Below are 12,035 nucleotides of genomic sequence, written 5' to 3'. Positions count from 1 at the left end.
CACACACACACACACACACACACACACACACACACACACACACACACACACACACACACACACACCAGAGAGAGAGAGATACAGGATATACTGTATTTGTATTTATACTGTCTTACAGTTAAACACACCTGATTAGAGAAATCCCTCTGAGTCATCAACTTATACCCAAACAAGATCCCAACTGGCAAATGAATTGCAAACTAACAAAAAAGTAAACAAAGATCTTACTGTATTACAGAGGTAGCTATACATATAGACATTAACACACACACACACACACACACACACACACACACACACACACACACACACACACACACACACACACACACACACACACACACACACACACACACATATATATATAAATAAATAAATGATCATTGACAAACCAGCACTTTCAGCCATGTGTGATTGTTGGATTTACTGTGGTAAACAGTGGTTAAACTTGACATATGACTTGACATATGAAAGTAAAATGTTGTTCGAATAAGGTTTTTGAAGGAGAATAATGAAAAGAACAGTAGAGCAGAAAAGTGAGAATCTGTTCTTTGTTAAACCTGTGCTCTTTATTCTCCAGTACAGAGTGGACAGAGGAAAGAGCAGAGGCACAGTGGAGGGAAAAGAGAAAAAAAGCAGCTATTTTTGTAATTGCTTTTTTTGCCAGTGCTGAGAGAAAAGTGGTGGGGAAAGTTTTGAGAAATTTAAACACCCTTGACAGCCAGGGTGTAGTGGTATTAATCTTTTCAAACAGGGAGAAAACCCCTCTATTATAAACACAGACAGAGACTCTGAGATCAGCTGCCGCGTTGCATAAAGTCTGTTTATCGCTGCTGTCAGATTAAAAAAACGTAGATATCCAGTACGTCAATGTTTTTAGAAATATAAAAGCAACTGTGTTTTGGAAATCACACAAGACATTTTGAAATAATAATAATAATAATAATAATAATAATAATAATAATAATAATAATAATAATAATAATAATAATAATAATGTTAAATCAGCAATAACTGATTTTTTGGCCACTAGGGAGCAGCTATAACAAGTATATCATCACCGTTTAAGTTGAAATAGCCTATTTACACATACAGCAGTTTTGGAGCAACATTTGCATTCATTTAAAATCATGTTTCTGGCCACCCGATGAATGGAAGTCCAATATTTACGTTCATTATAGATTTGTTTTTAGTCCATCAACTCTGAGGGTAGCTGCTAAATGTTCCACCATATTCACCAGCTAGTTGCTAACTTTGTCTGTCTGTTGTTTGGAGCTGGGAAGGTACAGGTAGCCACAGTACAGTGGGTTTTTCAGAGCTTTTTCACTGAAAAGTGGCTTGCTGCTGCTGGAAATGGAGAGCTATAAAAAAGTTATTAGAACTAACAGTGATTTATGAGGAAAATCTCAGCACAGAAAACATGTTCCTTTTCATACCAATCTCATTAAAATATGATTAATTAACAGCAACACTGTCATTAATTTTCTGTGATTGAAGGTGGGGTCAGTCAGTCTGGTAAAAGATAGCTGATTGTTGATTCTCATTCACAGGTTCCTAAAAAAATGACACTTTGGGCTGCGAGAGCATGGGCTTCTGACGACCTAGGAATGAAACTCAACAGTCTCCTTTTCCAGAATGATTGGCCCCACCTTTAATTTGCCAATTCAAATGCCTAACAGACAGAAAGAGAAAAAATTACCTGAAAGAGCTAATAAAAGTAATTTATAGTTCAGTTTCAGTCCTAACATGTATCTGATGAAGATCTAATTAATCCTACCGATTCATTTAATTGAAAAAACAATTCTAAGAAAACAATATACAGACAGAAGATGAAGAAGAGAGTGTTTAATTGCGTCTTGGGACAATTTTAGCCTGCCTTGTCAGAACGTGGGCAGTTTGCACACAGGCCTCAGTCAGGAGTTATTAACCGACTCTGATCTGAGCTTACAGCTAAACCTCCCGTCGCCTCCACACAGCTAATCACACCTGAATGCCGCCGACCCCGCAGAACCCAGGAGTCAAAGAACAACATGCAACCCCGGGTGTTAATGGTACCATCCTCCTCCTACCCTGCTAACACTGTTTTTCTTTTACTCCCTTCACTCTCCCGCCGTCTCCATCACGCTCTTTTTTTTCTGCAAACGAAGGAAGTGTGGCTGCGTAAAGAGAGAGAGAGAGAAAGAGAGACAGAGAAAGTTGGGGGTCTAATTTTGGCAGGCAAGACTTTTTCCCCTCACCCCGTGTTTGTTCTGGCTCTATTAAAACATCTCAAAGTAGGAGAGGAGAGGAGAGGAGAGGAATGGGGGGGGGTATATGGAGGGAGTAGCATGGGCACAATGAGAGGCATTATGATAAGTGGTGGCATTCTAATGAATTTTGGATTAGAAATTAAATTAAGTCAGAGTTGTAGATGTGAGACTATAAACTTGGACTTGAAGCCAGACTTAAGTAACAAAAATTAGGACTTGAGACTTGCACTGCTGTGAGCGTTGATACAAAGAAATAGTTCTTCATTTTGGGAAATATGCTTTATTAATTTGAGAGGACGTCATTTTAGGCCATTATTAGATAGCACCAGATGGTAGGAAATGAGGGAGAGACAGAGGCAATAAAGGTCCCCAGTCTGATTCGCACCGAGGATGTTGCGGTTCAAGGTCGGCGTCTTAACGTCTAAGTCGTGGGGTAGAGGCTGGGGGATGCTACAACCAGTGGAGACTTCAAGAAGCTATTGGTCGAGGCCGATAAATACTGCACCATGTAACCAAGCATAAAACCACAAAGTGTTGTTTTTACACTTCGGTTTTTGGATGGATTAAACTAAATTGAACAAAACTAAACTAAATAGTGGACTTTAGAGGTGCTGGTAGATGGATTTTGTAACCTTTGGACGGAGCCAGGCTAACTGTTTCCCCCCTTTTTCCAGTCTTTATTTGAATTGAATTAACTGGCTGCTGGGTCCAACTATTATTTATTTTTATTTACCATTATGACATGAGATTGGTATTGATCTTCTCATCTAACCCTTGGAAAAACTTGGAATAGGCTTATATCGTTTTTTTTTTTAAACACAGCAACAGACAGGCCTTGCATAGCCACACACCTTACACATCTATTTATTAGGCCTCCAGATTGAAAGGAATGGTCTGAACCACGTAAAACACTATTAACACTTGCTTTGAAAGGAAAATTCTGCTGTGTCCTTCTAACCCTGAAAGACTCTTAACTTGCAATATGCTTATCAAAACTTGTAACCCAACAAGGACTTGAGACTTGTAAACTTGTCTTGAATTACTTGAAACATCAAATGGACCTGCATTAAGAGACTTAACCAAAGCTCTGGAAAGAATACTTAGAAATCCCAAAAATGTCTGTGCTTAAGGAAAAAATCATGCTTCAAACTTTCCTCTCTTGTCCTCATCCTTCTGTCTCCTCCTTCTTGTATTTCTGATCTGCTCTGCTGTAGTTTTCTGCTCTGGCAGTCACACTGAACACAAGCTGCTTGAATTGTAGTTGAAACCTCCAGGCTGTCAGCTTTTAGTTTGCCTGTGGCTACTCTCAAAAACCCAACCCTGAGGATATATACGAACACACACTCACACTGTAATGTCCCGCACACCACAGAGTGTATACTTAAGCCCAACGTAGAGGGGATGGAAATTAGAGCACAGACCGAAGCAAAGACAACACGGAGGACATGAAGTTCATGTTATGCTCAGGTTCAACAAGCTGGGTGGCAAGAAATTTTCCCCCAAATTTGTGAGTAATATTTGTGGCTAAGAAAACGGAAGTCACTGCGCTCTCTGTAACGCTCTCTGCTGAATGCGGAGACGACGGGAGAGAGAGTGGGAGGTACGAAAAAAAGTGGTGGAACGTGCAAATTAATATATTTCACTTAAACTGACAGCTCCTGGACCAGATGTCTTTCCGAAAATGTTGAATCAAGGAGCGGCAAGTTTTGACGTTTGAACAGCTGCGGCATGAGGTAAGCGGCTGCAGGTCATCACGTGTCATCATTAGTTGACCCTGTCTTCTTGACGGCCTGCCATCCTACTTTACAGCTAATAAAGTTGGCCGTGGCACTAATGATGAGCAGCAGTGACGGTCAGCCCACCACCGCCGCAGCTCCGCCGCTGTCAAAAGAGGCCCCTGTCCATTTAACTGAAGTCTGTAATGACTGTAATGTGACTCAAGATCGCATGCTGGTCTTCGCTTGACTGCAACATTTTCCTTAACAAGTTGGCAGGAAAAACAAGGCAACAGCAGAAGCGAAATTTATTCGATTTTGCAAAGCGTAATGTCGTGTCTGCTGTGTTTAAGCTGTACCTCAGTGAGTTTTAATCTTCGTTTCAATGCAAGAAGCTTCTGTGGGATGTAATCAACTGGAATATCAGACAAAGAATTTGCTTTGCATAGACATTTCTGAATATCATCATGGTGATTTTCATGGAACCAACTCCAATTAACAACTACTCTTTTATGAAAATAGATCATTTTATCACCAGTTAAATCCATAAATAAACCTTTATAGCCTGCATCATCACCAAGCAAGAGGTGAAAAAAGACACAAGAACATAAAAAATTAATATGTTTTCCAATATCTTATGAAAGCACACACAGATATGTCCAGATGGGGTTATTAGTCAAGAGGTCAACATTTTTCTTTAGTTTAGTTTGCTGTAAAATCACTCCTCCAATGTTAGAAATTAGATTACAAAACCCTCACAATCATAAATATTGCCAGTGTGGCACTGTAATCCAGGTAATCTCTTAAATCAACATGTAACATAGCCAGAATTACATCCTCCTATTTTCTAATCTACATCTATTTATTTAAATTTATGTCCAGTATTTTCACATTGTTGACAGTCTAGTTGATTGTTCCTCTTTATTGATAACTCCCATGAGAAAACTGCCATGGGATTTCTCTGCGAGCCAACTGTCTCCTCTATGAAACGAGCTGCAATTGAGCCGTGCAAGGATAAAAAAACAAAACATGTAAACAAAGGAATGGCAGAAACAGATGTTTGCAAAGGAGCACGAGTACATGCGCTCCAACGTGTGCGCGTGTGCACGGACGTGCGCGCAGTCGTTTCAGTGTGTGAGTGGATTTAGTAAGTGTCTGATGTCCACTTTGTGCCAACAGTTTTCATTCACAGAACGCCGCATGGAACATGGCAGTCAGCCTTGCCATAATGTCATTGGGGAAAATCATCCAGCTTAACTCCTTTGATCCTGCGGGAATCAAACAAACTGAAAAAGTTCTTAGCGTTTTATCCCGAAACACTGGGGAGACGTCAAAACAAAGCAAAGGAAGCTCGCCAGACTCAAACAAAAATTTGGATTTGGGCAGAAATATTGCCATTGCCAAGAACATGGAAATGCTTTAGTGGAATTTTTTGATAGTTTGTTACAATATTTTGCATTGTTTGTTTTTATTTGTTACTCTCCAGATCCTATATCCTATTAAGAGATCAGGACTGTGGTTGGTTTTGCTGTATAGTCAGACAGCTGGCAGCTAATTGGGCGACTATAAAAGGTTATATAACAGAAACCACAAAGACAGATGTGGGTCATTTTTCTGTACTGCTCATTGCAATAGGTGGCAATATTTTACGGAGACTTCACTTAATCAACTAAACTCACTAATAGACACAAGACATTCAGTCTTAATTATAATAACTTCATTATAGGCCTGAAATTAGATGAATGTCTCATTATTACACTGAAATTAAATGAATGGCACAGGTTTTGGATTTTGAGTAGGCTAAAGGTAAATTAACCCAATTCCCCCAATACTACGAGGATCAGTATGTTACAGACGCTATGGAGTATATTATAGATATCAACGATATCAAAGATCTGCTTCAAGCCCTGACTTGTGATTGGTGAACAGTCCTGTTCCCTCCAGTCCACATGGTCCACATTCCAACTGTGGCACAGAGTCTATATTCAAATGTGAACCATGTGAGCTGTGATGGTTGGGCAGAGACAGCAGCACAGAACATCAGACATTTGGGATTTAAAGACTCATATTAAATAGTCATTCAGCCACACTGAGACCTGTACCAATAAAACAGAAAATTACAGACCAAGCCTTGCCATAATGTGTGTGATTGCTCAATGAATGTGCCGTATAGGACTTTTTAGGGTGTCTCTATGCAAGCAGGCGATAAATTACTATGAAAAGCATAAAATAGAAAAACAATGCTGGATTTTTCCAGTTTTTCCAGTTTGTCAGTTGTTGTTCAATGCTATTTAATCAATTTACTGAACTGGAACTTTGTCTTTAGTTTAAGTTTAAGTCAAAACATTTGTATTCTCTAAAATGAAATCTGTTTCTATTATGGACACAGACATGGACACAACAGACCCACAAATAGTTACCAGTATAGACAGCAAATCAAAATTAGTTTTTCTCTTCCTCTAGCATTTGTTTTTTGTTTTGTTTGTGCTTTTGCTTGTAAATTCTGTAAAGCACTTTGCCCTGGGTATGAAATGTGCTATATAAATAAGTTATCCTTGTCTTGCCTTGAGTGATCCAGGGATGCAAATGGCAAGGTTTTTTTTGTTTTTTTTTACACTTTTCAGTAATAAAACAAAAAAAATGTTGCATCGCAACACAGGTGTTGGGCATGCAAGAGGTTTTTTGAGTTGCAATATATTCTGAAATGCGTTTGTAATCCGCATCAAAAACACCTGTGAAACGGCCCCCCTATATTGCATTCTGCTAAGTACAGCATGAACAGACTGACAGGAGAAAAATGGTTAGAGGAAAAGCAACTTACGTTGGCCTTCCTGGCAGAAGTGTAGGGAGTGGATCTGGAAAAGAAGACAAGGGGATTTTTTACAACAGGATAAACAATATTGCTCCCAGATTTTTCACTGCACAAGCTGCCAGCTACAAGCAAGAATCAGTTGAGAAGAGTGCGGCTAAAAGGAGCCAGGTCTTAAGTAGGAAAAGATGAATAAGAGAAAATGTCATCATTTGTCACAGTGAGTGCATAAGACATTTGTCATGAAGCCACTTCACTGTGACACCTGCATGCCAGTAAGTAAAAAAAAAAAAAAAAAAAAGTTTCAAAGGTTTAAATGCACAGATGCTACATTCACTTTAACTCCTCTTACCAAATTTGACGAACAGCACACCCGTCGTGGACACAGTGCCCTGGTTGTTGGTGGCCACGCACTGGAAGTAGCCTGTGTCAGTAGTGTCCAGGTTGCGGATTCGGAGGCGTGATCCATAAGACATGGATCGGTACGAGACACGTCGGGGCTCTTGCACCACGGGGGCGTCGTTTTTCAACCAGCGCACAACGGGCGTTGGGTTGCCGGACACACGACAGAAAAGTTCTGCTGTGTGGCCCAGAGAGGTGGTAATGTTGTTCATGGGAGCTTCAAGACGGATGAAAAAGGGCCCTGGGAGACACAGAGGCATAGCAGAGATGAAAAGTCAGAATTTGGAGGAAAAAAAATATGTAAAAAGAAGCCAAGTGAGAAGAAACATCGGGGGTGAGATGATTTAGAGACAAAAAGATATAAGGAAAGGGAAACTATTGTATTACACAAGCCCAACAGCTAAGACATAAATCAAACAACACTTACTGTACTATATCGGAGCCAGATATTAAAACATGCTGCTGTATAAAACTAAAGTGGTAAAACAACTCAATGTTTTCAGACACACATATTCAGGACCTGGTTTTGCAAGTTATTTTGTGGTTGCCACTGTGGTGACACCTAATTTTACTTTTCATCATGCCTGTATGACGCCAGAGGGTTTTCTCCAGCTTGTGTATGAGCTTATGTGGCAACATCACCTGTGTTGTGGGTAAAAACTGAAGGAGAACAACCTTAAGGACCCACTATAATGCCCCAGTTTGACCATGATGAGTTCAGAAGGAGTTGGAAAAGACAAAGCAAAACATTTTTGCGTGATTATCTCCAGGACCACATTTTTCCTCGAGGTGGTTAGAAAAAAAACAATCTGGAGGGCCACCTAAGAGTTTAATGTGCAGGAAAAACATTCGTGTTAATGTTAAGAAAAACCTCTGGAAAGTTTCCTCAACCCCAAAACCCATCTTAGGTATGCAGAAATGCTCCTGGTCACACAAATCAGCCAAAACAAACAAAAGAGGAAAAACACATACAGGGGAATCTCAAATACTAGTTAGACAAACTTCAATTTGTGTGAATAGAGAGGTTGAGGAGTAAAAATAGAGGCCCACACTTACATATGCAAGGACGCCCGCACATTTAAATCTTTGCTATGCCATGCAAATTCATTAGTTAGGGCATCTCTGCACTGGAAAACGTAACATTTGACATTACTTTCATGTTAGGTTTAATTTATGTAATCAGAATCAAAAATACTTTATTGATCCCCAGGAGTAAACTGGTTGCGTTACAGTTGCTCAAGTTTCTAAGCAAGACATTATAATAAATAGAAGTAATAATAATTAAAATATGTGCATTAAATTACAATATATGCAATTTTTTCTTGATTTTTGAGACATCTTTAATGAAATCACATGACCATCCAGGAAAGTTAGAGTTGGAGAGTTGTTGGAAGAATAAAACAAAACTCTCTCAGAAACACTTCAGTCAGGTCTTGCTTCAAGGGTGCAACAAGGGTTTCCCCTACAAGGGTACTGCTGTCTTTTTTCAAAAGTTTGAGTAGTTCTACAGTCTGATTGCTGTCAAAAGATTACTTGAAACTGTAGTGAGCTTGTTTTAAAAGGTCCAGTGTGTAACATTCAGGAGGATCTATGGGCACAAATGGAATATAATATTCACAGGTATGTTTCCACTAGTGTATAATCATTTTCACCATATTGCCAACACTGTTGAGGATTGTCTTGTTTGAATGAACTTTTCTGGAATTGTCAGTGGACATGCTGATGACCTTACTTGGTACTCTGTCACCATAGCAACCCTTGTGGTTGTATGTACAGCTCATCTATAGTCCTGCGGCTAACATATTGTCATGAGGTGTCTAAAATGAGTGCCTACAAAATGTTTGTGAAAAAGAGAAGAGGGCACATTTGTCTTGGCATCGAGCTCTCTCTCTCTTGTGTGTGTGTGTGTGTGTGTGTGTGTGTGTGTGTGTGTGTGTGTGTGTGTGTGTGTGTGTGTGTGTGTGTGTGTCTGTACTCTCACATTGTCCTCCCTAAAGCTCCAGGCTTAACACGGCAATGTGGTACTAACAAGTGTGTGACAATATGAGAAGACTCCCACCATTGACCGTATCACTGCCACCTCTCTCTGTCTTCTCACCCACTTTTTTATCTGTCCTCCTTACTCTTCACACACACACACACACACACACACCCACACACACACACACACACACACACACACACACACACACACACACACACACACACACACACGCCTCCATATTTATACAGTCCTGTCTCTCCACATTACAGCACTAAATTCAGAATGAAACTTCCAGCACATCAATGTTGACGATGTCAATAAAATTGATATAAATCAAAACATCTGGATAGTATCCGAAACAACACAGTATTCAGAATCTCCAATTTTACTATTATATAGTGACATACTTTATTGCCACATAGTATTATCCATCCTGTCTCTCCCACTTTCATTCACTCCCTTCCCTGTCTCTCCCAATCTATTTACTCCCCCACTCTCCTGCCCATGTATGTGCTACAATTTCAGACATACAAAAAATGTATCTCACTTAGGTGTGTGTGTGGGGGGGGAGATGCTCTTGCATTACATCATACAGACAAAAAGCAAAAGTCAGACCATTTCTTCTCTGCAATATAAGATATATTCATTTTGTAGTTGTTACAGCATGATCAATACACATTTTTCCCAAAAATACACTTAAAAGTGAGACTGTACAAGTAAACTAATTTAACACATTTAAAGGCCTAAAATTCAGATTAAATTAATGTCAACATTTTTCTTTTTTTTCTATCTAGCCAACAATACACACATTTAAAGAACATTTAATGTACTGACACAGACTCCTGTGTCTTCTGTTGATTTAACAAGCCTTGTAAATGGATTATCAAGGCAAAATCTGATAGTTAAACGTAATAGGTGCTGTAATGGGTTGTGCATAATTGATAGCCAGGTCAAAGTCTGATATGATTATAAACCACGAAGCATGCTCTGACAGAAAGTAATGCAAAAGCACAACTGTGCAATTTGTAAGAGTGTGTGGGAGAGACTGAATAAAGAAAATATGGAATGCAGCAGTTTCTGCAGTTAATTTGTGTCACTCGATTTTTTTCATAACTTGTTTATTCAGCTGTTTCGCCACTTTGTGTTTTGCTTTATTTTTCTATTTAATCTGTCGAGTCTGATTATGTTACCATTTGTAATCACTTTAAATGTCATGAGACAAGCGTAAGAGTACTGAGATGGAAGACATTAACTGTGTTCCTTCTGTATCAAGCATAAGGCCAGTTTTATTTAGTAAAAATATTTTCTCATTAAACTTTACTTTGCTGTGCTGTTTACTCTTAATTTGTCACATCAACCAACTCGAAGTCCTCACTAAAACATCTCAAAAAGGTAAATATGTGCCATGACGTTGTCATTACAGTTCAGGGGAAAATGTCAATTGAAACTTTTCCAGGAATCCAGGACAGGGAAAGGCATTTTTAGACCCCTGATTGGTTCCTCAAATGGTTTTATGAGTCTAATAGGTAGGCGAATTTTCTCAAAACATAAAGAAGCATTCATTGGAACAGCAAAGATTTGCAACTATTAAGAGGAGATCATTATACTTTATCTTTCTTTCATGCCACATGGCTTGGAATGCGAATTGCTAATAATTTATTGGAGTGCTATGATTACTCCTGTATTAATTAATAAGTGGTCATTGTATGAGTGGACATTTATAGTAAAATCATTAATATTTTTGCTGATTTACTGCTCTCTCCGATACTCTGTGTGAACTGGGGCTGTCATAATAGACTTTGACAGTGTTTGGCGAGATGGTGCCGTCAGTCTGGTCTGTGTTGTTGGGTTCCTTTGATTATGTGTTCAGTTGCACTTTTGTTGGTGTATTCCTCTTTTTATCTAAAATAAAATAAAATAAAATCTTTAATAACAAACCATAAGCCCAACACAGCTCTACCTGCAATGTACAGTAGGATGTGTCATTTAGAAGAGACAAGCTTTGAAAAGTGTTGCAACGCTCCTTATATTCACAGGTCATCACTTCTCACAACCTCACTTACACTCACAGGAAAAAACAACCATACTCAATTTGCAATGCTGACATTAATAAAAACCTGAGGTCATTGGCTCTGATGATACATTTGTTTTCATGAGAGTGTGTGACAGTGTGTGCTTACTTCTGTGTGTGTGGGTGTGTGTTTTCATTTTGATTTGACTTCCAAACTGTCAACACAAAGTCATGAGGGATCTGCTGGGAATCTGTGCCTATACACGCTTATGAGTGTAGTAGACTTTTGCTTACATGCCGATGCCTTAGTGTCCCTGTTGAGTCTGACTATAATATCTAAAAACAAAAAGTACTTTATATATTAAATGAGAACAGACTCGCTTTAAAAAGACGTGTGTTTTGCCAAAGGCAAGAGGGTCACTTTATCACCGTCTCATTAGTTGAGTTGATGGAAAAGAAAATGGTCTTTGGAGCTGTAAGCCTGCACACTTCATTAGCTGTTATAATAACTGACTATAAAGCAGTGGGGAGCAGAAAAGGGGAAAGAAGAGACAAAAGGAGAAGACAAGAGGAGACGATAAGAAGAGAGGTGAAGAGGAGAAAGAAGAGAAGGATGTCCTGCCAATGTCTGTGTAACAAAGCCACTCTGTATGTAATTGTCTCGTGGTGAGTGTTGTGGTATTTGGCACCAGGAGTACTGTGAAACTCAAACCGTTGCTGCGGACTGTCCCTTTAATGTGGCAGTTGACTAAATGGTGCCCTGTCATCAGCCTGCATTTTCTCGCAGTGGTTTTGTACAATCAAACACTCACACACAGGCACACAAATGTAAACACACGCACCCCCCCACACAACCGCAACACAC

General features: G+C 39.3%; 1 protein-coding gene across 2 annotated transcripts in view; it reads right to left on the bottom strand.

The window, feature by feature from the left end:
* ror1 (receptor tyrosine kinase-like orphan receptor 1) overlaps positions 1-12,035 on the bottom strand; it is a 124,279-nt gene that overhangs the window by 28,863 nt on the left and 83,381 nt on the right. For both annotated transcript variants that reach the window (XM_051376171.1, XM_051376172.1), the window contains 2 exons: positions 7,126-7,416; positions 6,786-6,819 (listed from right to left, as the gene is read on the bottom strand). In XM_051376171.1, coding sequence (XP_051232131.1) covers positions 6,786-6,819; positions 7,126-7,416 — 325 coding nt within the window. The remainder of the gene's footprint in view (positions 1-6,785; positions 6,820-7,125; positions 7,417-12,035) is intronic.

This window comes from Dicentrarchus labrax, unplaced genomic scaffold (assembly GCF_905237075.1).
Source record: "Dicentrarchus labrax unplaced genomic scaffold, dlabrax2021, whole genome shotgun sequence".
NCBI lineage: Eukaryota > Metazoa > Chordata > Actinopteri > Moronidae > Dicentrarchus > Dicentrarchus labrax.
Note: the sequence above shows the minus strand (reverse complement) of the source record. Positions and strands in the feature narration are given on the sequence as shown.